Source organism: Melozone crissalis, unplaced genomic scaffold (genome assembly GCF_028551555.1).
Source record: "Melozone crissalis strain CALT ecotype California unplaced genomic scaffold, PUWL_Pcris_2 ptg000045l_1, whole genome shotgun sequence".
Taxonomy (NCBI): Eukaryota; Metazoa; Chordata; class Aves; order Passeriformes; family Passerellidae; genus Melozone; species Melozone crissalis.
In genome coordinates, this window is record NW_026535823.1 from 28978574 (window position 1) to 29004116 (window position 25543).

At 46.7% G+C, this 25543-nt stretch overlaps 1 protein-coding gene across 5 annotated transcripts; it reads left to right on the top strand.

Annotated features, from left to right (window-relative positions):
* Window positions 1-1421: 1421 nt before the first annotated feature.
* On the top strand, window positions 1422-22272 carry PRKAA2 (protein kinase AMP-activated catalytic subunit alpha 2). Of its 5 annotated transcripts, XM_054285868.1 has the most exons (10): window positions 1422-1519; window positions 7344-7485; window positions 9378-9471; window positions 10777-10921; window positions 12013-12100; window positions 14452-14676; window positions 15645-16149; window positions 18753-18879; window positions 19100-20017; window positions 20078-22272. In XM_054285868.1, exons 1-9 carry the CDS (start codon window positions 1426-1428, stop codon window positions 19336-19338), a joined length of 1659 nt encoding a protein of 552 aa, XP_054141843.1. In that variant the 5' UTR covers window positions 1422-1425; the 3' UTR covers window positions 19339-20017; window positions 20078-22272. The 5 variants fall into 5 exon arrangements, with proteins under 5 accessions (XP_054141843.1, XP_054141842.1, XP_054141840.1 ...); XM_054285867.1 differs by lacking the exon at window positions 1422-1519 and having other exon boundaries at window positions 7329-7485; XM_054285865.1 differs by lacking the exon at window positions 1422-1519 and having other exon boundaries at window positions 7404-7485; window positions 19100-19970; window positions 20048-22272.
* Window positions 22273-25543: the final 3271 nt, after the last annotated feature.

Genomic DNA, 25543 nt, shown 5'->3' on the forward strand with positions numbered 1-25543 from the left:
TTCCAGCTTCCCAAACGGCTCTTTATTACCTTGGAGCACAGATTGCATTTGCCACTGCCTTCTGCTACTTTGTGCAGCTGAATGAGAAACAAAGAGCTACAAATTAACACTATTAGAAAGTGGCAGGACCACTCTCCAGATAGCCTAGGTGCCGATTTTGGTGTTCAATCATGCTGCTTTTTTGGGATGAGCATCCATTCTTTTTTTTAATGTAAACAATTCCTGTGGCCCAGACAGAGTTTATGTTCTACCCAGGGAGTTGTCACTGCTCACAGGGAGGGTGTACCCCGAGCACAGTGCCACCAAAGGAGGCTGTCACCCCCAGGCAATTGAAGGTGCACACAGAGGACAGTGCCACCGGAGGATGATGTCCCTTGTGGCAGAGGCTGCTCTGAAGGGCTGTCACCCCAGGCAGGTGTGTGACAATAGAGAATGTGCCCCCCAAACAGTGCCACCTGGGAAGGGTGTCACCCCCAGGCAGGTGCTTCTCTAAAAGCATGTCACCCCCAGGCAGGTGCATGGCAACTGAGAATGTACCCTCTGAACAGTGCCACTTAGGGAGGATGCCACCCCCAGCAGGTGCACGGCAATAGAGAATGTACCCCGAGTATAGTGTCACTCGAGGAGGGTGTCACCCCCAGGCAGGTGAGTGTCATAGAGAATGTACCCCGAGTACAGTGTCACCGGAGGAGTGTCACAGCCTGGCAGGTGCTTCTCTAAAAGGATGTCACCCCCGGCAGGTGGATGGCAATAGAGAATGCACTCTCTGAACAGTGTCACCTGGGGAGGGCATCACCCCTGGCAGATGGGCAGCAATAGAGAATGTAACCCCCCGAACAGTGTCACCTGGGGAGGGTGTCACCCCCAGGCAGATGCATCTCTAAAGGATGCCATGCCACCCGCGGCAGGTGCACGGCAATAGAGAATGTACCCTCTGAACAGTGTCACCCAGGAAGGGTGTCACCCCCGGCAGGTGCTTCTCTAAAGGATGCCACGCCACCCCCGGCAGGTGCGTGGCAATAGAGAATGTACCCTGAGTACAGTGTCACCCGGGGAAGATGTCACCCCCGGCAGGTGCATGGCAATAGACAATGTACCCTCCGAACAGTGTCACCCCGGCAGGTCCCTCTCTAAAGGATGCCATATCACCCGCGGCAGGTGCGTGGCATTGCGTGGCCACAGAGAAGGCGCCCCGATCGGTGCCACCCGCGGAGGGAGGGCGTTGCCGCGGCCGGTGCCGCCCCGGTGGGTGTGTCGCGCAGGTGTCCCCGCGGCGGGCGCCGTCCGTGCCCTCCCCGCGGCCGCACCTGGCGGCGCCGGGCGCTCCCCGCCCCCGGGCCGGGCCCGCCGCGCTCCGCTCTCGCCGCTCCCCGCCCCTGTGCCGGCCCGGCCCTGTGCATTGTGGTCCGGCGGCGGGGGGCGAACATGGCCGAGAAGCAGAAGCACGATGGGCGGGTGAAGATCGGCCACTACGTGCTGGGGGACACGCTGGGGGTCGGCACCTTCGGCAAAGTCAAGAGCTGAGTACCGCGGCCGCGGGCGGGGCCGGGCCGGGCCGGGAGCGCCCCTCGCCGCCGCCTCCCTCCTCCCGCTCCCGCGGCCTCCGCGCCGGCATCGCTGCCTTCCCCGGGCTCCGCTGCCTTCCCCGGGCTCTGCTCCCTTCCCTCGGCTCCTCTCCCTGGGCGGCATCCCGGGGGGAGCGGCTGGCGGAGCCGTGCCCGGGGCGCACGGGCGGGGATGCGGCGGCGGTGGCGGCGGGCGGGCGGTGGGAGATGCAGCGCTCGGTGCTCCATGCTCTGGGAGATGCAGCGCTCGGTGCTCCGGGCTGTCACAGCCCCCGAGCCCGTGCTGCGAGCAGCACCCACCCGAACTTGGCTACCGCGCTCGGAGGGAGGTGATGGGGAGGCTGGAGGCGCACCGGAATCCTGCCCCTCGGTGCCGGGAATGCGCTGCTGTCCTTCCCCAGGACCCGCAGGTGCTCCGGGGTGCTCCTGGAGCCGGAGCCGAGGCGGTTCGGTCCGAGCATCTCCCCGCGGACCGAGCGCGCCCCGCGGGATGGAGGGGCTGGGATGCACCGGCTGCGCCTGCACCTGGGGAAGGGAAGGGTCCAGAGAGACCTGAGAGCGCCTTCCGGTGCCTAAAGGGGCTGTAACAGAGCTGGAGAGGGAGTTTTGGCAGGGGCTGGGGCAGAGGGAATGGCTTGGTGCTGACAGAGGGCAGGGTTAGGTGAAATATTGGGGAGAAATTGTTCCCAACAGAAACTACTAGTAATAGCTATTAGTTATAACTATCTGTATTGTGTTGTAAATAATCATGAATTAATTATTTCAGTCTCAGCTTTATCATCATCAATGAAATCAGTGTTTTATTCATATAAATATATTTTGTCATCCTTAATCCTTGTGGACCAAGTTGCGCGAAGATTCCGTTGTAATAACTTAATCAAGCGCTTCTCTCAAAAAGGCTTCCAGTTTGCAAATTCCATTTTAAAACTAATTCATTATCAGCTACCTGCAAATAAGAGACATTATGAGTCATTAGAGTGTCTCAACATTTGAAATTGTCTCAAAATGAGAAATTGTGCGGGTGGGGAGGCACTGGCACAGGTTGTCCAGAGAAGCTGTGGCTGCCCCATCCCTGTAAGTGTTCAAAGCCAGGTTGGACAGGGCTTGGAACAACCTGGGATAGTCAGAGGTGTCCCTGCCCATGGCAGGGGGAGGGATGAGATGAACTTTAAGGTTTCTTCCACCCCAAACCGTTCCAGGATTGCAGGACGGGGGCTCCACACAGGGATTCCTTGTCCAGCCATGCCAGAGCAGCCAGCTCATATCCTGAGGGCTTTGCTTTACCTGGCTCTCAGGTTTGCAAATATTTGTATTTCCTTTTTCCCCCTGTGGATTCTGCTGCCATTACGTGCAAATTTCAGTTTTTAAACAAGATACTAAAAAACCAGAAAACCAATAAAATTCAGTGTCTGAGCTGAGTTTCCCAGTTGGAATTTGGTTTAGCTCGAGCTGGGGGAGCAGCTCTCCCACTCAGTGTCCCCCCACCCCAGTGGGATGTGGCTGGGCAAAGGGGTGCTGTGCCTGCCCTCAGTTCCTGGAGTTTTAAAATAAACCCAAATTGACAGCAGATGAAAGAAACCACCATGACCACTGCAGCTAAGTCCACCTGTGGCCATTAATCACGCCCCTAAAAATATATTGCTGTGTTTAATCCCAAACCACAAATTTACTGTCTAAAGAATTATCAGAATAAATACTTCTAACAGTAAGGACCATTTAAATCACTCCTGTGTACTAGCAGACCTCAAAACTTCTCCAAAGGCAGGTTTTTTCCTTGCAGACCAATTTAAACCTGCCAACAATAGCCTTTTTTATCTTTAACTAGCACAAATACCCCCTACCCCACATATGACCCGAGTGTGGTAAAAACAGACATTTTCCAAAGAAATATTTCAAATAACTTAAAAGAGATTTCCTAGCTCAAAATCCTTTACAGGTGAGTAGTACCCTTTATATGGTTTTTTTCCCTTAATATTTTGCCTACAATTGACAGATGAAGTTTGTGCTTGAGACTGGGAACTGAAATGAAGGAATGGAATCTCCCATTTATATAGAATTACAGCATTTTAGTCGAATGAGTTTTAGAAGAACTTGTATTCACCTGAGAAAAGTAGAGGTTTTTGTTGATTGATTCAAGCATTGTGTGTTGGGTATAATAATTGCTTTTTCAGGGAGAAGTCAGGTGCAATCAGTGACATTTCTTGTTGCTGATGTGTTTTCTTCAATTTCTGCCTTGCACAAGGTTTTGGTTTTGGTGCTTTTTATTGCCTTACTCGTCAAAGTTAAGAAATCATAATTTACAGTTGTTCAGGATTATTGTTATTAGGGACATAAGAAATGGCAATGAAAGGGAGGATTTAGTGACAAGGGGTACAAACCAGGGTTTCAACTCATGGCTGGAGCTGAGGAGTCACTTTGAGCCATCAGGGGTCAGAGACACAACAGAAAATATCCCTGACTGCCTGGGTCATCAGGGAGCTGATCCTCCTAAAAACTGGCTGAACACTGCAAGAAACTCTTTTGTTTTAAGCCCATTCAGTTTCTTGATCTCATTTACAGAAAGTCCACTCAAGGCACGCAGGGGAGCAAAGAGGCTGGCAGCTGAGGGCAGGATTTTGGTGCTGATACTGAAATTCCATCTGGAAATGGGAATGAGGACCCAGCATCTGTTAGAAGAGAGGAAGGTGGCAGGAGCTGGTGTGGTGGATGGACAGGAGGTGTCATGTCAAGACTTGAAGTTACCACACAGCATTTTTACCAAATACTGTTATTTTCCCTCTCCTCCAGGCCAAGGATAATTTGCAGATGATGGAATTATTTGCAGAAAAAAAAAATTCTAATTTGCAGAAAATCCGCATAATTTGCAGAAATAGAACTGTGGAGAAGGTCTTGGATTTGGGAGTTTAACAAAGCCTTGGAGGAAGGAGGTGGCATCTCCTTCCCAGGGGATTGGCAAGAACAGATGAGACAAATTGTGTTTGTGACAAATTTGTGGGCACATCCCACCCTTTTGGGTCCCCAAAAGCTCTGCTGTGACCACAGTGAGGTTCACAGTACTAACCCAGATATTTTCTCTGTGTGATGCCACCCATGGCATCCTTGGTGGCTCCTTTGCCTGCCTTGTTTGCCACAAAAGTGCCAGATTTGTGGTCCCTCCAGGACTTGGGTTGTGTTTGTGTCACCTCCATGGGCTCCAGTCGGGATCAGATCCCATTTTTCCCAGGCACTGTGGCATTGCTGCTGAAAGACAAACTTGGTGTCAGAAGGAAGATAAACTAAAGGAGGCTGAGCAGAGGAAGGACAGCGAGAGGCTGGGACAGCACACAAGCAGAATTAATGCAGCATTGCTAAATATATGCTTGGGATGGATTTCATTTTTAACTTGGGGCTGAGATAAGGGCCAGCAGAGCTGATAGGGAAAGGAGTTTCCTCACCCCTCCACAGTCAGAGCTTCTACATTGCCCTGAAGCGTTTGCAAAAATGTTAACTGCTTGTGCTGCCTGAGCTGGTAGGATAAAGAAAGTGATGCAGAAATCCATGCTGTCAGGGGGGTCTATTTATTATCTGTGCTCATGGTGCTATAATCACTATTCCTCCTCTTTTTTTTGTTTCCTTTTATAAAAGTAAGTGAATGTCAGGAGTCTCCTTTGCACTTCTTGAATCTGGGGAGGCAGTGAGAGGGAAGGAGGTCCTCACCTTGGGGTGAGGATCCTTTTCCATGCCTGTGGAAGACCTGGGATCTGCCCCTTACTTTTGGGATGATCCTGGGTTTCAGAGACAATGACTCTGTGAGCAGAAGGGGGGTTGTTCATACTGCCCATGTCTAAATTCCTGCAGTCCAGAGAGCCTTCAAAGGCTTAAAAGTCTCCCACCACATAGGAAATTGTGTTCCCTCTTTGTCTCCCTCTCTCACAGAGTTCAAGGAGGCTTAACAAGTCACTGGGGACAGAAACAATAATATCTCTGTATCTAATGCTTACTGTAAGCAAAAGATGGATTACAAAACAGGCTGTTTATTTTTAATTATTAATGTGTTTGTGCTAGCGAACCTTTGCAGAGTTACACATTGTTTGTCACGGATGGGAAAGGGGAAGAACTGTTTGGCAATAGTATTAAAAACAATAATTATTCATTCTGGGCATGGCCTTTTTTTTTTTTCCCCCCTAGTGTATAATAAAAAAATTTCAAAGCATATGCTGAGGCAAGGCCAGAAAGCGTTGTCCTGAAACAAAGAGTGGTAGAAATCAGGGTTTTCCTCCTAGTTCAGTGAAAAAACTTTGCTTTGCCTCCCTGCAGCACTGCCCTGCTCTCCTCTCCCTGAGGATTCACCAGGGAAAATGCCTCCCTGGACTATTTACAGCCCTCTGAGGAATTATCTGCCTCCTCCAGCCCTCAGCTAATCCCTAAATTGCATCTCTGCTGCAAAGCTGAGTTTATTTTCATTCCATCATCTAGTAGTTTTAAGTATTACGAGGAATAAAATGGACATGCAAAGTGGTGCTTTAATTTTCAAGGGCAGTCAAGTGTTTTATTTTTAGGATGCTCTTCTTGAGGAAAGAATCTCTGGCAGGTCTTATCTGGTGGCTAATAATAGTGACCTGGTGTGCCCTGGGTGCTGCTGCCCTGCCCTTCTCACACCTCCTGCTCACCCCGGGTGCTGCTGATCAGCTCATTAGGGCTGCCAAAATTACAGCCTCTAATAATGTAATAACAAGGTTTGCTGGCAATAATTAACTCCTTGCACTGCAAGGGTGATGCTGGTAATTAGAGAGCACAAATATTTACTGTAAGCAGGTTTTGCTGTGCAGGCTTTAGGAAACCATCCGTGTGTCCCTCTGCTGAATATCATGTTGGAAAATACTGAGAAGAGGAAGCTCGTTCTGAGAACCCTTTTTGGGTATAAACACCACGTTTTTAAGCTCTTTCTGCTCTCAATTTCAATATTAATCTTGCTTCCTTGGAAGCTTTTTATTTTTTTTGGTGTGGTTTGTTTATTGATAACAAATGGATCCCATGCTGAATTAGTTTCACATCATTAATTACAATTCCCCCGGTGACAGTGGGGCTGCTCCTCCCAGTTTATGGGTGTGATTTTCTCCCTGAACACAGGAGATAAACATCAGCATCTCAATGCACACAGTGCATTTTTTAAAAAAAAACTCTATTGAAGTTTCCATCTTTCCTAAAAGCAGAGTTTGCTCCTGCAGTCCAGCAGTGTTCCTGCAGCTTGTCATCAAAGCAAGAAGCACGCTGGGGGAAGTATAAATAGAAATTCATTTTAGTAATGCAAATCCCGCAGTCCTATTTTGGGCAAGGAAAATCCCCATACCATTTTTAAAAAAAAAAAGTGTGATGGTCTAGTTTTAAGGCTGGGTTTATGAGGGATTTTGTCTACCAGTGTGTTATGGTGGAGATTCTCCTCTGCCATTTAAATATATCTGTTTCTGATTAATCTAGCTTTTACATGCTATAAATCCTTGCAAATTAGCTTGGGGTATGACCTCCTCCAGCAACTCACTCTTTTATTTAGTGGAGTGCTTTTGGCAGATAAGCCCCCTCTCTTCTGCCTTCTATGACTCCACTGGGAAAACAGTGAAGAGACAAAAACTAAAATATTTCACACCCTCATCTTCTGCTTTTTTTCCCATTCAGAAGTGGTTTTTTGCTTATAGTGCCCTAAACTTCCTGTGTGAACCTTGCTGCAGTGTTTAGTGACTTTGCAATGCTCTCATTGCACTGTTTAGTGACTTTGCAATGCTCTCTCTCTCTCTCTCACAGTTGGTGAGCACCAGCTGACGGGGCACAAAGTGGCAGTGAAAATACTGAACAGGCAGAAAATCCGCAGCCTGGATGTGGTGGGGAAGATCAAACGGGAAATCCAAAACCTGAAACTCTTCCGGCACCCCCACATTATCAAACTGTGAGTACCCTCCCTGCCACGTGGGCAGCTGCTCCTCTCTGCACAAAGACCTCTCTCACACACCTGGCTGGGCTGCAGGAGATGGATTAGGGCACTAAAAATTGGGTTTGGTCAGGTTTTTGTGTGTTAGGTGATCCGCTGGAACAGGTTTTCCAGAGAAGCTTCCCCATCCTTGGAAGCGTTCAAGGCAAGGTTGGATGGGACTTTAAACAACCTGGGGTAGTGGAAGGTGTCCTTGCCCATGGAATTGGATGGTCTTTAATGTCCCTTCCAACCCAAACCATTCCAAGATTCCATGAACTGCAGCATGGTCAGGCTCTGAGAGTGAAACCTTGGCCCCCACTCAATAGGATTTATGTTTTAATGCGCTGATTAGCCAGAGCTTAAAAGAACATTTTTTTTTCCTTTCAAAATTTATTATTCAGACATAAGTTTTGAAAGTCTCCACTTTGATGAACCTGAGTTGGGGTCGTAAATCAGCACCTGCACTGCAGCCTCTGGGATTCCTGCTCAATCCCCAGCTTGTGCAGCCAGCCCACATTAATGAGGCACTCGATAATATCTTTGGCATTCCTATAAAAGAAAGCTGTTGAATGGTAACTGCAAGGGTAAGTTGACATTTAGGTCAGCCTTAAAACTGGCATGAGATATAGCAAATACCTGGGACTTAGAGGCAAGGGAAAACAAATTCTCTCTACAGTTAAATAACTAACCATGCAGCAACTGTTGACTTTAGAGTAACTTCACAGTTCCATGGATTTATTGGAGAACAGATTGGTATTATTTCATGAAAAAAGCACCAGCAAGACTCCTCAGCTGTGTGCCCAGCATCCTGCAAGTCAAGTCCTGTTCACACATTTGTCCAAGCAGTAAAAATTAAATCCAGTTCGACAATATCTGTGTCCTGTGATACATGTTGCATTCATGAAATACAGTGATAAAGATGTGAGGAGACTGGGGCACACAAACCTCTTTCAATAAGTTTTTAAATGTATATAAAAGAAATATTGGGGCAATTAACAGTACCTTAGATGTCTGGGCCCAAAGCTCTTCAGAAAAATGAGGTTGATGGTGTTGATTTTTATGGGAGTATCCCACATTCCCTTGCCAGCCTCTTAAAAATTGCTTTGCTTCAAATTACAGTCCTGTAAAAACTAATGAAATTCATCTGAAAAAAACCCCCAAAACAACACAACAAAACAATGAATCTGAAATAGAAGAGAGGGAGGTCCCAGCTGGTGCTGCTGTGAGTTCCTGGGGCTGCATTGACTTCAGCTCATCACTGGCAGTTTGTTCCAGCTGGGACACTGAAATGTCTTTGCAGCACTTGGGGATCATTTTGAAGGAAAATGGAGAAAAAATCTGCAAGTTGAAGGTGATACTCTGGGTTTTTCCACCCATTCTAGAGAGATTTAATATTTGAAAAATAACTTCAGGGGGTCTCCTTTTTGTTTCTGTACCTGTCCAGAGGAAGTTCTCTCTAGTGCCTAGAGCTCTTTATCTCTTTTTTGTCTTGATATAAGGGGAACCACATGGATCCTCTCCTTGCCCCCAGCTAACCAGGACTTCATTTCTAAAGCTGTTGTTGCAGATCTTACCCAAAATGGAAATTTGAAAGTCAGGGCAGTCCTAAACGTGGTAAGATTGCCTGGCAGATATTTCAGAGGATTATTTAAAGGGCTGAAGGGAGATCATAGGTCTGAAAAGAGGTCCTTCCACAGACAAGTGAAAGGTTATACTGGAAACAAGAGACAACTTTTCAGGAGTGGAAAGCGGTTACAAATGCAAGATCTCAACAAATCCTTATTTTGATGTGGAATTAATAATCTGTTCAAAAGCATTTCCCTGTTCCTAATTATGTATTTTTTTTAAATCTGCTTGTGTTTTTGAAGGTACCAGGTGATCAGCACACCAACAGACTTCTTCATGGTCATGGAATACGTGTCCGGGGGGGAATTGTTTGATTACATCTGTAAGCACGGACGTGTAAGTGCCAGTCCCCAGCCAGCCCCAGCCCTTGTGTGGGGAGAGGAGGGAGTTCAGGAGCAAAATCACTGCTCAAGGGAGCACAGTTAAGGTTAAGGCCCAAAACAGAAGTTGCTTCACAGCAACCCCATCTGGGGTGTCTCGTACTGGCTCGCACAAAACTTGGGTGTGATTTTTTGCAGTGGTCTCTGGGGGATTTTTGACCCTCAAACAAAAATATCCAAGGTAATGTGTTGCTTGGGGCAAATATTTGGAAAAGTGGCTTATTTTTGTGATTTTAGCTATGGGCTGCCTGTCAAAACCCCCACAATCAGCAGCAAATTTATGGCATGAGAGAGGAAGACTACTTGGTGTGGTCTCCAGTCCAGTCATTCACCTCTCCCAGACCTCCCTCTTGGTTCCATGTCAGGCTCTTTGAAGGCTTTTCAAGGATGTGGCTTATCTGAGCAACATTTTCAAATGGCAGCAGTCCCACTTGGTGTAAATCACCTGTGAAATGTGAGATTTTGGTTACAAGGAAAACTGCTGGTGTCTGCCCCATGGAGCAATTGGAGGACAAGGAGGTAAAAACAGGCCAAAGTGGACGTCCAGAAAAAGGGTTCAGGTGAAGGATCAGCCCATCACATGTTCCCTTTCTATGCTACAAAATCAATAAATTCACTGCAGATTGGGTTAGATTAGTGTAGTGGTCAATGGAGCTGACTCAGTTTTCTTTTCTATGTACAGTTCTGATTTCTCACACATTTTGCCCATCAAGATCTTTTCAGTGACTGATTTGGATCTTTTCTGAACTTCTGCATTCATAAATTCAGTTTTTCATGAAGGGAATGTTTTGGAATGCATCAGTTAAAATAATAATTGAAAATACAGTTTCTCTGATATAGCTCATACAGCTTTATTAGCTTTATAGATAATTAAAATCACAGTGATATCCAGCTTCACCAGAGGAAGTCCATGAGGAATTGCTCCCAGCAGCATCCTCTGTAGTGTTTTGTCCAGCCTGGATCTGTACCAGTCCCGTTGGGCCAGCAGGCCACAGTCTGATAGGTGCCACCTTTAAATTCTTGTTGACATCTCACCTCAACTGAAGTCTCACCTTTCATCTCGGGGCTGTATCATTTTCAAACGCTGGCACATTGTAAAATGCAAGGGTGAGAAATCTGCTTTATTTGCTTCTTCTGCTCTCAGGCAGGCTGGGATTTTCCCTCTGCACTCTGGAAGCTTTTTTGGCTCCTTGCTAAGTGCAGCCTTCCCCTGGCTGAGTGCACACCAAGCCCTGTGCTGTTCCCTCTGCTGTTCCCACAGGTCGAGGAGGCAGAAGCTCGACGCCTTTTCCAGCAGATCCTGTCTGCAGTGGATTACTGCCACAGGCACATGGTGGTGCACAGGGACCTGAAGCCAGAGAACGTGCTGCTGGATGCACACATGAATGCAAAGATAGCAGATTTTGGTATGTGAATGTGCCCAGCAGCATTCCAGAGCTGCCAGAGCGTGGCCAGGGAGCAGCAGAGCCTGGAAATCACACACTCACAAACACTGCCATTCCAATCACCTCAAAATCACACACTCACAAACACTGCCCTTCCAACCACCTGGAAATCACACACTCACAAACACTGCCCTTCCAACCGCCTGGAAATCACACACTCACAAACACTGCCCTTCCAACCGCCTGGAAATCACACACTCACAAACACTGCCCTTCCAACCGCCTGGAAATCACACACTCACAAACACTGCCCTTCCAACCGCCTGGAAATCACACACTCACAAACACTGCCCTTCCAACCGCCTGGAAATCACACACTCACAAACACTGCCCTTCCTGCAGCAGCAGCACAGGGATAACCTGCTGCAGGCTGCTCCTGCAGTGGCACTGAGAATGGAGCAGAGAAGTAATTTGTAAATCTCTGCTGTGTTTTAGTGCAATCACCCGACGTCAAATTTACCCAATTTGTGTTTGAGGCAGGCTGGGTGCAGCTGGTTCAGGGTGAGCTGCTGTGTGTGTTTATTTTTGTGCATGTTCTCCCTCTGTTTGGCCATGTGCTCTTGGCCTCAGCTCATTTTACAACCAGCAGTAACAGGAGTCTCTAAGTGGCATTAGGGGTTGAAATCCATTAAAATACCCGGGCTACCAACTCTGTCCTGGTGAGTCCTTTCTAGCAATGTAAATCCTTCTGAAGATTTACTCATTTCACAGCCCCAGTTGCCATATGAAGTGAGTGCTCTGGGATGAATTATATCTCTTCTCCTCTGTGCTCTGGGATTTGCAACTTAGAGGAGCAAAATTAGCCTGGAGTGAAAATTTCTTGGTTGGATGTAAAAAAAAAACCAACCCAACAAAATAACAAACAACAACAATAATAACAAAAGTAATAATTTTCAAATCAGTTCAGAGAAGTCTATCTAAATTATATCAACAGTTCCCTTCCAGATATCCCACTCCACTTCCCTGCCTTTCCTCTGTGTGACACATGTCACACAGCATGTCTGGACTTTCAGATCAAACATCAGTGTATAATAAGCATTTTGTTTTTTTAGGACTGTCCAACATGATGTCAGATGGTGAATTTCTACGCACCAGCTGTGGTTCCCCAAATTATGCAGCCCCTGAAGTCATCTCTGGAAGGTAAGACATTTGATTTCTCATCAGACTCTATGTGAGCACATGGAGTTTAAATCTGTTCTTGGTATTGGAAACAGCTTTGCACGTCTAGTAAAAGTAGCTGAATCCTTCCAGCCTCGATTTAGTGTTTGGGTGAATCTGTTGGCAAAGATCTGAAGTTTTTCTTGCTTATTTTCCTTCTCAGTAGCTGTAATAGCAAACCGTGTTTTGCTACAGGTGTTTACTTTGGAGGAATTGTTAATACCAGAGGTTGACTGTTTATATTGCTAATTAAAGAGGGTGAAAATGACTCTTTGGATGCAAACACTGAGGTTCCAGGTGGAAAGGCTTTTCCAGGCCACCCCCTCCTCTCCTGCCCACCTGTAATATAAAACACGGTGTTAACGAGGAAAACCATTCACTAACAAAAGGAGCAGGAAGATCTTTAATCCCTTCCCAACCCTGGTAAAGAAAATACTTGTCTTCTGGTTCCTTAAGCTTGGGGTTTTGGCTGTGGCAGTCGGTTCAACCTTCAGAGCTTTGTTTTGAGCTGATTCATTGAATTGACAAACCTCCTCTGTGGTTGCATCTGTACAGCACATGGAGTGCTGGGCACACCCCACAAGGCTGAGTTGGACTTCCAGGTGTTGATACAGAAGTGTTGCCTCCTGTATTTTGCTGTCAGGAGCAGAAATTACATAGAATGTGCATTTTGCCCTAATTCTCTGTGTAATACTTTAGCAAAGATTGCAAATACAGATTTTCAAATTTCCCTCCTGAATGGTCCTTCAAACTGCTCATTATCTGCTCCTTTTTTATTTTGATTTCCCTTTGCCATGAGCTTTACTTTTCCTAATCCAGTGTATTTTTGCCTCTATCTGTAGCTTTTAAATAGAACATTTTGTTCAGAATGTGTTTGCTGTGATTTTGATTATTTTATCCCTCTTTACACCAGAGCAAGTGTTGGCAGAGCATCCTAGGAATTAGACTAGCATCCAAAAACCCTGTTGTGACTACAGCTCTGTGTGTGAAATGAAACCAAGTAAATCCTCATTGTCAAGAAGGGGACAAAGCAAGAAACTGCTGGGATGCCAAAAAATAGTATTTCCATCTCAGTGAAGGCCAGACATGTGTTTTTCAATTTGTATAGGAGACAAGGCACATGGCAGATCAGCAAGGAGGATTTAGTCCTTGAGTGTTCCAAGAGTACAGGCAATGCAGCTTAGTGACAACAAAAGCAAGATGGAAAACCCAAACCAAGCCCACATGTTGCACTTTTTGGCTGGCTGCAGCTGCATCCCTCCCTCACCACCCACTGCAGGCTCAGGGCTGCCTGAGTTTCATGGCCCTGCTCAACGTGCCAAGCTGCCCTCCTCTCTGCTGCCTGCCCTGCTGGAGCACAAAAGCAGTAGAGTGTGGCAGCTCAGGTTTCAGAGCCATTAAAGTGCATCTCATGTGGGCTTAAAGGTCCAAAAAACTGTTCAGGCAGTGTTTTTATCAGTGAAAGAATCAGGTTTCTAATCTGTGGGAGTTGGGTGTGGAGGCAGGGCTGAGGGGCATCGAGCCGAGCCTCTGCCTTTCCAAAATGGCTTTGCTGCTGTCCCTCAGCAGGGAAACTCTCACCCTTGGAGAAGCAGACCAAGTGTTTTGGGGTGTTCAGAGAATGGTCTCCTGCATGACCAGCATGATTTCTCTCTGCAGTGATGCTTTTCAGGAGGAGCAAGTGCAGGATGCCGAGGTTTCATGAAGACACTTGTGTAGCTGCATTTTAACTTCTGTATTTTGGTTGGGCCTCACAGCCCAAGGGCAAGTGTTGCCTCCCAAAATCTCTGGGGTGGCATCAGATGTAGCAAAAAGAGATGAGCAGGAGCAGCAAAGCTCTATTATTTGGGGTGTCCTGAGTTGGTGATGGCAGAGAACACATTTGGCAGCTTGTAGGAAGCAGGAGCATTTAGATACCAGCACACCAAAAATAAACACTCGGAGATAGAATTATCTATTGCTGCTTGATCTGCCTCATTCAATGAACAGAAATTGCTGGGGCAAAGGAGCAAACAGCCTGGCAGGGCTCTTGGAAATGTGAGGTTTGGCTTTTTGGAGAGTTTGGTGGAGGCAGGGTTGTACACAGGAGCGTGGGCAGCCAGTGCCAGCCCTGCGATTCATTTCCCTGAGCACTTTTGGCTGAGGCACATTTGATTTGGGGGGAGCCACGTGAACAGCCCCGGTGTGGGCTGGAGATCTGTCCCTGCTGGAGCTGGCAGGGGTTCCCCCCATCTGCACCCTGATTGAGGAGAGGATGGGGTGACACAGAACCTGCACCCTGACTGAGGAGAGGATGGTGGTGACAGCTTTCTCCTGTCCTCGTCCTCATGCAGGCTCTATGCTGGCCCAGAGGTGGACATCTGGAGCTGTGGTGTCATCCTCTACGCCCTCCTGTGTGGCACCCTGCCTTTTGATGACGAGCACGTCCCCACCCTGTTCAAGAAGATCCGTGGGGGAGTGTTTTACATCCCGGAATACCTCAACCGCTCCGTGGCCACGCTCCTCATGCACATGCTGCAGGTGGACCCCCTCAAGAGAGCCACCATCAAGGACATCAGGTGGGCTGGGCTGGGCTGGGCTGGCTGCCTGTGGGGGTCTCTGGTGGCTGTCCTGAGGGTCTCCTGTTGGCAGGTGAGCAGGGTGGTTTTCAGGAGTACTCAGCTAATCCAGATGGTTTTTGTCCCCAGCAACCCTGCACTCCTTCTGTGCTGGCTGGAAGTGAGTGATGATGAACAGAAGGATGATTTAATATATATTTTATATACAAATATTTAAAATTCTATTTTATTTCATTATAAACTAGCTTTAAAAATCTCTTAACAGCACTTAGCAAAAGCAGCTATACCATGCAATGATCCCAAGAACTTAATGATATCCAACAACCATTTTTCATTTCTATATTTCAGGACCACATCCCTATGGGTACCGGATAAAGGGGATAATCATTGTACTTAATGTATATCCAAAAGAAAAGGAGGAGAAACCCAAGAGTTACTAACTTAATATGTAAATTACATGTAGCTGTGTGCTAAGCATGAACATAAACTGTATTAGGGCTTCCAGAAATTCTCAGGTTTTTAATGCATTTTCAATGGACAGCCTTAATTTTACCCTTCAAGCAAACCCATGCAAACTTCCTTATTTTATTCCTTAATTCCTTAGGATGAGAGGACTTAATTACATGTTAGAGAGGCAGCACATGAGGCAAGATTGTTGTCAATTAATTGAACCTACAGACAAGGCAGTGTGTGAGTTGTAGACACTTAATTATCATTCACGTCATTGTAAATTGGTGAGAATTGGGTATTGGGCATGGGAATTGGGTAGATTTGATGCTTTGTATCAAAAACAAAAAGGGAATATTGGAAGTGTTGAGTGTCATTTCAAACTCAGTATGCAGAGTGCCGTCGGTGTGCCTGTACCGAGCTGGGTTTTGCTCCCCATTCATCAGCTAGGGTTTATTCTTGTCTGGTGGTGTTTTCCCCACCTCCCCTCTCACACCAAGGCTCCCCTCTGCCCTCCCCAGGGAACACGAGTGGTTCAAGGAGGAGCTGCCCAGCTACCTGTTCCCAGAGGACCCTTCCTACGACGCCACGGTCATCGACGACGAGGCGGTGCGCGAGGTGTGCGAGAAGTTCGAGTGCACCGAGTCGGAGGTGATGAACAGCCTGTACAGCGGCGACCCGCAGGACCAGCTGGCCGTGGCCTACCACCTGGTCATCGACAACCGCCGCATCATGAACCAGGCCAGCGAGTTCTACCTGGCCTCCAGCCCCCCCACGGGCTCCTTCATGGACGACAGCGCGCTGCACATCCCGCCAGGCGTGAAGCCGCACCCCGAGCGGATGCCGCCGCTCATCGCCGACAGCCCCAAGGCACGCTGCCCCCTGGACGCCCTCAACACCACAAAGCCAAAGCCCCTGACTGTCAAAAAGGCCAAGTGGCACCTGGGCATCCGCAGCCAGAGCAAGCCCTACGACATTATGGCCGAGGTGTACCGCGCTATGAAGCAGCTGGACTTTGAGTGGAAGGTAGGGAGTGCTGGGGTGGGTTTACAGCATCCTTTATCCCATAAACTCAGGGAGCCTCACCTGTTTCCAGGTTTTTAATGCATTTAATTTTACCCTTAATTTTTACCTGTTTCCAGATAAATGCCCCCACCAGTTTCCAGACAAAGGCCTCACCTGTTTCCAGACAAATGCCTCACCTTTTTTCAGATAAATGCCTCACTTCTTTCCAGATAAATGCCTCACTTCTTTCCAGATAAATGCCTCACCTCTTTCCAGATTGTTGTATTTTTAAGGACTCCCAACAAGGGAAGGAAGGAAGGAATGATGCATCTGATTCTATGTTCTTAAAAGGTTAATTTATTATTTTATGATATTAAATATATAATATTATATGAATATTATTATATACTATATTATTATAATATATAATATATAATATATAATATATAATATATAATATATTTAATATATAATACTATACATTATATTTGGTATAGTATTATATATAATACTATATATATATGAAATAAATATAATATTGTATGTTTAACATATATAATATAAGATATTATATATATGTTAAATATACTTAATATATTATATAAATTTAACATATTATATATGTTAAATATATATAATGTTATATTATAGAATATATATATTAAATATATATAATTTTATATTACAGAATACTATACTAAACTATACTAAAGAATAGAGAAAGGACACAGACAGAATGCTAAAAAGATGATAATGAAAACTCGTGACTCTTTCCAGAGTCCCAACACAGCTGGACTGTGATTGGTCATTAAGTCAAAACAATTCACATGAAACCAATGAAACAATGGCCAGTTGGTAAACAATGTCCAAATGCATTCCAAAGCAGCAAAACACAGGAGAAGCAAATCAGATAATTATTGTTTTAATTTTTCTCTGAGGCTTCTCAGCTTCCCAAGAGCAAAATCCCAGGGAAAGAGATTTTTCCAGAAAATACGACAGTAACACAAGATAAGTACCCCACCTTGGAATCATCCCTGCTATTCCTTGTTAAGGCAAACCCACTGAATTAAGGTGCCAGCTGTGCTTATTTGTGCTTATCTGTGGTGTTTCTTTATGGCGTGAAATAAGGTGCTCCAAGACTTCAGCTGGAAAGATGATTCTGCCTTGTTTAGCTGCAGGGATCAGAGGAGCTGTTCACATTTCTAATTTTAGTGGCTAATTCCTTGCGAGGTCACCTCGAGTGCTCCTGAGCAGAGGAACTCTCATTATTTCTGTCTGGTCCTGTCAGGACAGAAGTGGTACAGTGCAAATTGTCCTAAAGGATGCACAGATGAGGGGCAGGGGAGCCTTGGGTGCAGAATTTGTATCTTTGATGTCGTGGCCTTTCCCTGATGGAGATGGAGCGTGCTCACAGACCAGATGTGTTTTCAGACACTTATTGCTTCTTCAGTTTAGGGCTCAGCTTCTTGATTTAAATCCAGATGTTTTAGCTGGCAGTACTCACTGCAGGTATTTCTCCGGGGCTGTGCAACATTCAGTCGCAGTCCTTTTTAAAGTTGGAATAATAAATCCCTAAGTTAGCCCTGGAGCTCTGCTGCTGTGCCTGACTCCCCAAATCCTGGTGCAGCCCCTGAGGTGAGGTGAGCTCTCCTGGCTCGTGGCCTTTGGCAGCAGCATCATGTGAGCATTGGGAGCCAGGTAGGGAGAATTTCTGCCCAGATCTTCATCACCAGAGGAGCTTTCCTCTTCCCTCCAGGTCCCAAGTGTTGTACTATGTGAATTTCACTATTCTGCTTCTTTAAAACCTCCTGCTTCCTCATTATTTTTGATAATATTACATTTTGAAAACCAACTAGCTTCCAGAAACCCCATTTCCTTGTATCAGGCAGGAGATGGCCCATGGCCAGGTGCATTTGCCCACACCAGCCAGACATTTTTTAGCTGCATGGTTTTAGAGGGAGTGAGCAAACCTGCTGTATTTCTGCTACAGCCTCAAAAACCAACTCAGCCCAACATCTCTGTGTAGGCAGTGCAGCTTATTTCATATGACGAGGTTTCACAATAGCCTCTCCCACCCTAAGAATAACTTCAGATGTGACTCTTCATCAGAATTAACTCTCCCATCCACACAGTTGCTTCATAAATATAGCACAGAGAAAAGATCTCATTGTAAATGAGATGCAGCAGATTGTGAGGTGGGAAGCAGAGAGGGGAAATACTCAGCCTGAGGCTGATCCACAGGCACTGGGTTTGGCTGTGCTGATGGGAGAGGCTGCTCTGATTTCAGAGCTTGCCCTGATTTCATGAGTACTGTCCATGTATGTGGGCCCACGAATGGACTTTTTGGTCCATGTGGCCATGGCTGCTGCTGAGTGGGGAGCAAACATCAGTTTTGTGCCTGGCAGATGGGTCACTGCAGCTTCCTGAGCCAGCAGCTGGTGAATCACAGCCTTAAGAAGAATATTTAAAGATAGGAGAAAACAAGGCCGCTTGCTTCATTTTATAGTGGTTGTCCTTTTGAGAAACTGTTTTTTCCCAGAAGATGTCTTGCTCATATTTAGAAAAAATAAGGGAAGAAGTGTTCCTGTTGGAGTGTCCCTGCTGAGGGCAGGTTTCCCTTGCAGGTGGTGAACGCCTACCACCTGCGGGTGCGCCGCAAGAACCCCGTCACCGGCAACTACGTGAAGATGAGCCTGCAGCTCTACCAGGTGGACAACCGCAGCTATCTGCTGGACTTCAAAAGCATCGATGGTGAGTAGGAGATGGAGAACATGCAGAAAGGCGAGGCTGGAAGTTTAAGAACCATCCTCTGCATTTTGAAGCGCTTACACGTGTGTCATTTCAGCAGGGGCTCTTTCGCGCCTCTCAAACTCTGTTGCTGTTCCTGTTTCATTACCACACCCGCACTGCAGCTGCTGAACTAAACCCGCTTTTTCTCTCTTCTCCCTTTTTTTGTTTCTGGCTTTTCTAGACGAGGTGATGGAGCAGAGGTCTGGCTCCTCCACGCCCCAGCGCTCCTGCTCGGCCGCGGGCTTGCACCGGCCGCGCCTGAGCATCGACGCGGCCGCGGCCACCGAGTGCCAGTCCCTGATGGGCTCCCTGAGCGGCTCCTTCGTGGGCAGCATCCCCTCGCTGCCCCCCCGCCTGGGCAGCCACACCATGGACTTCTTTGAGATGTGTGCCAGCCTCATCATGGCCCTGGCCCGCTGACGGCCCCTCTGCGCACCGTGAGGATCTGCGCCGACTCGTCCGCCCCCTCCTTTCTTTTGCTTCCTTGTTCTTCCTCGTCCTCCTCCCCTCACTGCCCCACAGAGCCAAGTCCAGACCCAAAACATGCTCCCCTCTAGCAGGGCACCAAGGAAATTAACTTCTCTCCTTGTGCCTGGCGAAATGTATCCAATACTCTTTTTTCTTCTTTCCTTGTGACCCCCATGGGAAATGTTAAGGCTGTAAAGTAACAAATATTATCACTGAGTTTTTGGCAAACACCTCCCCCCTGGTTCACCCTGAGCTAATGGAGGCATAGCCACGCTTCCTGCAGCGAGTTTGATGTTCTCCCTGATGCTGTGCAGAGCTGGGCTGAGCCAGGGCAGAGGGGTTGACCAGGAGCCCTGTGAGATGGAGTAGAGGGTGATGAAGCAGCTCTGCAGCGTTCACACCCAGCTGCCAGCCTCTCTCACACTCTTCTCCCCAAAGCAGCAGCTGCTTAGATGCTTCTGCGCTAGTGCAATATGACCTCCCTCCCCTCTCTTCTTTCCTTCTGCTGAAGATGGGCAGGGAAGGTGGGATGTGCAAAGGTCCTGGTGCAAACCTGCCAGTCTTTGCAGAGGAGTGTCCCTAAGGTGCAGTCTTTGTCCCTGTCCACTCCCAGCAGAGGAGTGTCCCTAAGGTGCAATCTTTGCAGAGGAGTGTCCCTAAGGTGTAATCTCTGCAGAGGAGTGTCCCTAAGGTGCTTTATTTTGCCCAAGGGCTCCGGACAGCCCTGCGCTGCTCGCCACGCTCGGAGCTGAAGGCAGATTGCCTTTTTCTCCCCTCCCTGCAGCCTGCTCCCCCTGCCCTGCCTCACCACGGGCTCCAGGGGCTGAATGCCAAGCAGGGCTCAGGTGAGCAGAGGACAGGATCTGGATCACCCCCCTGAGGACCCAGCGCTTCCCCAGGGTTGGGACCATCCCTGATGGGCAGGAGCCGTCAGCAGCGCGCAGCTCCGGAGCACTCACCTCTCACCTCTCCCCTAGGACGCTCTGCCTGTTGTCACCTCCTCAAAATCACTGCCAAATCTGCCTTCCCTGCTGCTGGACGCTCACTGCCCCTGCCCAAGGGCTCTCCTGTCCTGCTGCTGCCCACTGGACTGTGACCTTCGCCGCTCCGCTGACCAGGCAGGGACATCCCAACCCGGAATTTTACTGTTCCTTTGCTACTGGCTATCTGAAGGATGGGTTTTTATTTTTTAAGATGAACTGCGGGGATTTTTAAGGTTAAATTCTTGTTACCCAAGGGTAAACCCTAATGCATGTGTGAATTCTTTGTTTAAAAGAGTTATTATTTTTTATTACACGGGATTAATCTAATGGGCAGCGTTGGCACCTGCTTGGCTTTGACATGGTGTTTAATTCCATTTACTTGATTATGAAGTAATAGTCTAATCAAGGAACAAATGCTTTATGAAAGCTTTGCCAAAAAAATGTTGGGTGGGGGGGTTTGGTTTTGTTCTGTTGTTTTGGTTTTTTTCTTTTTTCTGTTTTAAGAAACAAAGCAAAGAACTTTTGCTGGTCCCAGGTATGCAGTCATTCGACTTGAAAAAAAAATGTAATCTGTCTTTTTGATAGCTTCTTATGACCCCTTGAGGTTTTTTCCTAGGGTTTTCTTTTTTGTACAGTTGCACTTTAATTTATACTTTCTGCAAGTTTGTATGAGAAGCAAGGAAAAGAACAACAAATTAAGCCTTTTTTACTAATCATTTAAGGTAATCAAGACAAACACGGGATATTTTTGCCATCTACTGGCAGTTAAATGGACTTTTTCAGTTCGAAGTCCCTTTTTTTTAAAAAAGAACCACAAAATTGCCTTACTTTTGTTACAGATTGTGCTTGGATCCTCACTAACGTGACTTTACAGTTGCAATTTTTCCAGAAGCCGCACAAAGTAGAAAGCTTCCAAAAAAAAAAAGAAAAAAAAAAAGAAAAAAAAATCAGTTTTGCTCTTGAACACTAAATCCAACACAGCAGTGGTTGGACTGTAAGAAATACTGGAAATATTTGTAGTGCTCCTAGGTTTTGTAATGAGCCTTTTATTACAGGATGATTATTAAATACCTACTCTGGGGTGAGGATGGCTTTGGTGCTGTGCCTGGTGGCTGCCAGGTGATTTGTGTCCCCAGTGCTGTGGTGTGAGTTTGGATGGAGAATCCAAACTCCTGCATGCAAAAATAAAAAAAAAAACAAAAAACCAAACCCCACCCCAGAGTCAAAGCTGAGGAGCACCCAGCCCTTCAGCAGCTTTTGGATCAAGGCTGAGATTTGGGATGATGGGGATGAACCCCTTTGCAAAGGAACAGGAGCAGCTGTAGGGCCAGGCATTAATTTCCATCCAGGAAACAGCAATGAAATGAAGCGAAATGTATTTCAAATGTTAAAGGCTTTTCACATCTTCACTCCCAGCTGAGCATCTTGCCAAGTCCTGGCAGCGCCTGCAGCCCCCTTGATAAGGGGCTGGTGTGTTCCAGTCTGGGCTCAGGAGCAGGTAGATGTACTGATGTCTTTTTTCAAATTGACTCTTGTCCTCTGGGATTTCCTACCCAGCAGAACTAATAGTATTAAGCAGCAGCAAATGCCCCTGGGAGGAAATATTTCCTTCCTGGAGGCGGGTGGGATTTCTAGGCTGTAGAATAAGCCCCTTGTGGCACTTGGCATCTTCTCTGACCCGTGCAAACATTAACTGCTGTGTGGGTCTGCAGAACCAGTCCTGCAGGGCAGTCAGAGTTACTCAGTTTTCCATGTGCAGAGGCACAAAGAGATGAAGCCCTTCCCTGCTCAGGGTCAGCAGAGGCAGAGGAGGGAGCAGGACTGGTGGAAGCACCTCCCCAGTGACCACATTGGACTGACTGGTCCATCACAGCCTTGCCCAAATCCGTGCTGCACTTTGGAACACTCTTGAGTACTTTAACTTTTTAACAATTATTTATTTTACCTTCAAATAGGCTGTGTTGTGTTTCCCAGCTGCAGAGGAGCTGCTGACCTCCAGTTACATTTTCCAGAGGAAGAGTTTAACTTCCACACTGTTACACTGTGGTCAGCTCTTTTTGAGTTATGCTGGTGCATGCACAAGCGTCGGGAAAAGCAGGGTAGACAATATTTGAACTACAGAAACTTGAATTACTCCAAGTGCAATTCTTCAGAAGCCACTGAACAGCTGTGCTTTGCAAGCCACAAGCTCACCCAAATTTTGCTTCAGCCCGAGGGGGGAGAGAGACAAAATGCAAAGGATAAAGGGTTCAGATAGGCTCCAACAGAAACCTCCAGCTCCTGGATGAGTTAATTCAAAAGTATCTTGTGCTGTTCTTGTTGGAAGCTAGATATATGTAAATATTATATATGCATATATATAAAATGTAGGTGGCATCCCTGTCATTGACCTCTCAGCTTTATTCTTCCAGCAGGGCAGGTGTGTGCCCTGGACACTGCCACCCCTCACTAATCCCAGCCTCTGAGAGGACCTGGACAAAGGGAATGCTATTTTTACACCCTCTTTTAGGTAAAGCCCATGAGTAGCTTAGCTCACCCCCTCAGGCTCGGCACGGCCTTGGCCAGGGATGGGAGGGGAAGTGGCATCAGGAGCTGATGGTGAAAATCCTGCCCTGTGAGAATCCTGCCCTTCCACCCCCCTGGCCAAAGCCCTGCTGCTGGCGGGGTTTGGGGCAGGTTTATTTTCAGGAGCTGGAGCTGAGCAGGTAAAGGCAGCAGGATATTTTCTTTTTTTTCCCTTCAACGGGTCAGAAATGCATCTTGAGCTGTGTGTCCAGTTTAGCATTTCACGAGGTGTGTACAAGCACAGGGGAGTCCACGGGCAGTGCTGTAAAAACGTGAACCAGCTGGTTAGCGTGTGCTGCATATACATTTCTGTGCGTGATTATAGTGGCATTCGTGTTGGAATTGATGAGGTTTGAACAAAATAACCCTTCTGTCTACTCCTTTTCATTTCACTGCTCTTTGCTGTCAGCGTGCAGCCCTGCAGGAGGAGGAGGAGGAGGGAGCTGAGTGCAGGACATGAACTCGTGCCTTCGCTGCGCGCCGCGGCTGCTGGAAGTGGCAGCTTTGTTTCACGAGGTGCACAATTTCCCCAGCTCGTGCAGGATCCCCCCTCTGAGACATGCGGGCCGTGTTTCTAAATACTTGAAGTACCATTTGTTGTGCAATTATTTGGCTTCAGCCTTTTATTAGCTGAGAGGAGAGAGGGAAGAAGAATCGCACATCTGGATGAGCCAAGCCAACCCCTGCTCGAGCTCGTGCTGTTCCTTTCCTGGAAAGTTTTAGGGTCTGGTTTTGTTCCAGGTATATGACGGACCTTACTAGAGTCACCTTTCTTAAGGTCTTACTTTGGTATGGGCTTTTCATTTAGTGCTTTCCTTTGGCTTCCTTAGCCCTCCCCTTATATATCCCTTTTTCATCATTTGCTTATAAAAAAAAAAATTGCAACAGCTTCTTGTAATTCTGAGTTCCCAGTCTGCCTCCCGGCCATGGAGTTAATGATTCAGCCAGAGGTACCTCAGTCCCATGCCTGAGAGGTGAACTGGGTTTCAGAGTTCCCACATGACACCTACTGATGGAACACTGACTTTTGCAGAGAGCACACCTGGTATTCGATGCACGGATCTTTTAATTGTCATTTTAATTGTCAAAATTAGGAGAACTAGACTGTGAATCAGAGCTCTACCTGCAAGCACGAGTACACTTTTGGTGTTAGAAAAAGTCTGTTTTCAACAAAAGCCTTGAAGTTCCTGCTGAAGCTGCCTTAATTTAAAAATCAAAGTTTATTTGTAAGACACATCTCTGATAATTTTTTTTTTTCAAGTTTGGAAATAGTTTATTTATCCTCATCTCACAAAGCTGTGAAGTAGATCCTGTAGCCATGGTAATATTTATTCTTGTTGCTGAAAGCATGTTCATGTGTTCTGTATCATGTTATATTCACGTGGTTTGTACCTCAATGCATTTGTTTTGTTTTTTTTTCTTTTAGAGCACAAAGCAAAACTGAATCCCAGGATTTCTGTGGTGTCCTTGGCCCAGCATCTTTGGGCAGACAAACCTCAGCTCTGTCAGAGAGGTAAAACTGGACTTGTCCACTGCAGTTCTTAAATTCATACTCTAAGGAGTATTCATGATTTATAATATAATGTATTTATAATTTTAAGAAAAAGATATTGAACTTTAAAAAGTTCTGAGTAGAAGCATCCCTTCAAACATATCATTAGGATGAATCTCAGAAAAAAAGAAAAACCTGAGCTCAATAAACACTCCATCCTTCTTGATATTTTCTATTTTGTCAACAGAGGGCCTGGAGAGGGTTTTGTTTCCCAATTCATGGCTGTAGTATTTTTGTTATGGAAGGGCACAGAGCCCTGGTTCAGTTCTGTCCTTTGTGCATCAGATAATCACAACGAAGCCTTTTTCCTTCCATTTATGGTGTGGAAAGTGTTTCTCGGTGTACTGCACTGCATGTGATAGCTGTCTCCATGGTTGACATTTGCACTTTAATAAACTCAGAGATGAAAAGAGATAAAAGCAGCAAATCCTTTGGATTTCCTTTCTGCACAGTCCCTTCCTGCAGGCTGGGGTTGGCTGGTGGGGTTTCCCTATGGAGATCCTTGCATATCCCAGCTGTGGGACCACAGGTACCCTTAGGGTTTGGTGGGGGGCAAAGGGGTAAGGGGTTTAGTTAAAATTTCCACATGGGGAATTTAAACATCTTCCCCAACCCAAAATCCATGCCAGGAGCCAGGCCCATGTATTCCCATGTGCTGACTGAGATCTTCACTCCTTACAGCAAGGAATAAAGAGAGGGAAACATAATGTCTTTAAAATAAGACATCATGCAAAAATAACCTTTCACTGCAGAGAAAAGTGCTGGGAACAAAACTGGGCACCTGTTTCCTCTGTGCCTGTGATGCAGGAGGATGTAACACCAGTTCAAGAACACAGCTGCAGGGAGTGCCCCAGATTTGTCCCTAAATTATCCCCTTTTTACACAATTTCAGTTCTCCCTCAGGCTCATCAGCTCACAGCTGTTATCATGATTATTTCCCCTTTGAGGAGAAACGTGGAGGAACAGGGCTCAGCACTCACATGAGAATTATTGTAAGTTTTGATGTGGTTAGGATGTACCAATAAGACTATAAAAGAGGAAAAAAAAAAAAAAAAGG

Bases quoted from the DNA above. Each gene is read 5' to 3' on its own strand.
- PRKAA2 (XM_054285868.1), top strand. From the start codon at position 1,426: ATGGCCGAGAAGCAGAAGCACGATGGGCGGGTGAAGATCGGCCACTAC. The intron at 9,472-10,776 runs GTAAGTGCCAGT...CTGTTCCCACAG, and splicing joins ACATCTGTAAGCACGGACGT to GTCGAGGAGGCAGAAGCTCG. The intron at 16,150-18,752 runs GTAGGGAGTGCT...TTTCCCTTGCAG, and splicing joins AGCTGGACTTTGAGTGGAAG to GTGGTGAACGCCTACCACCT.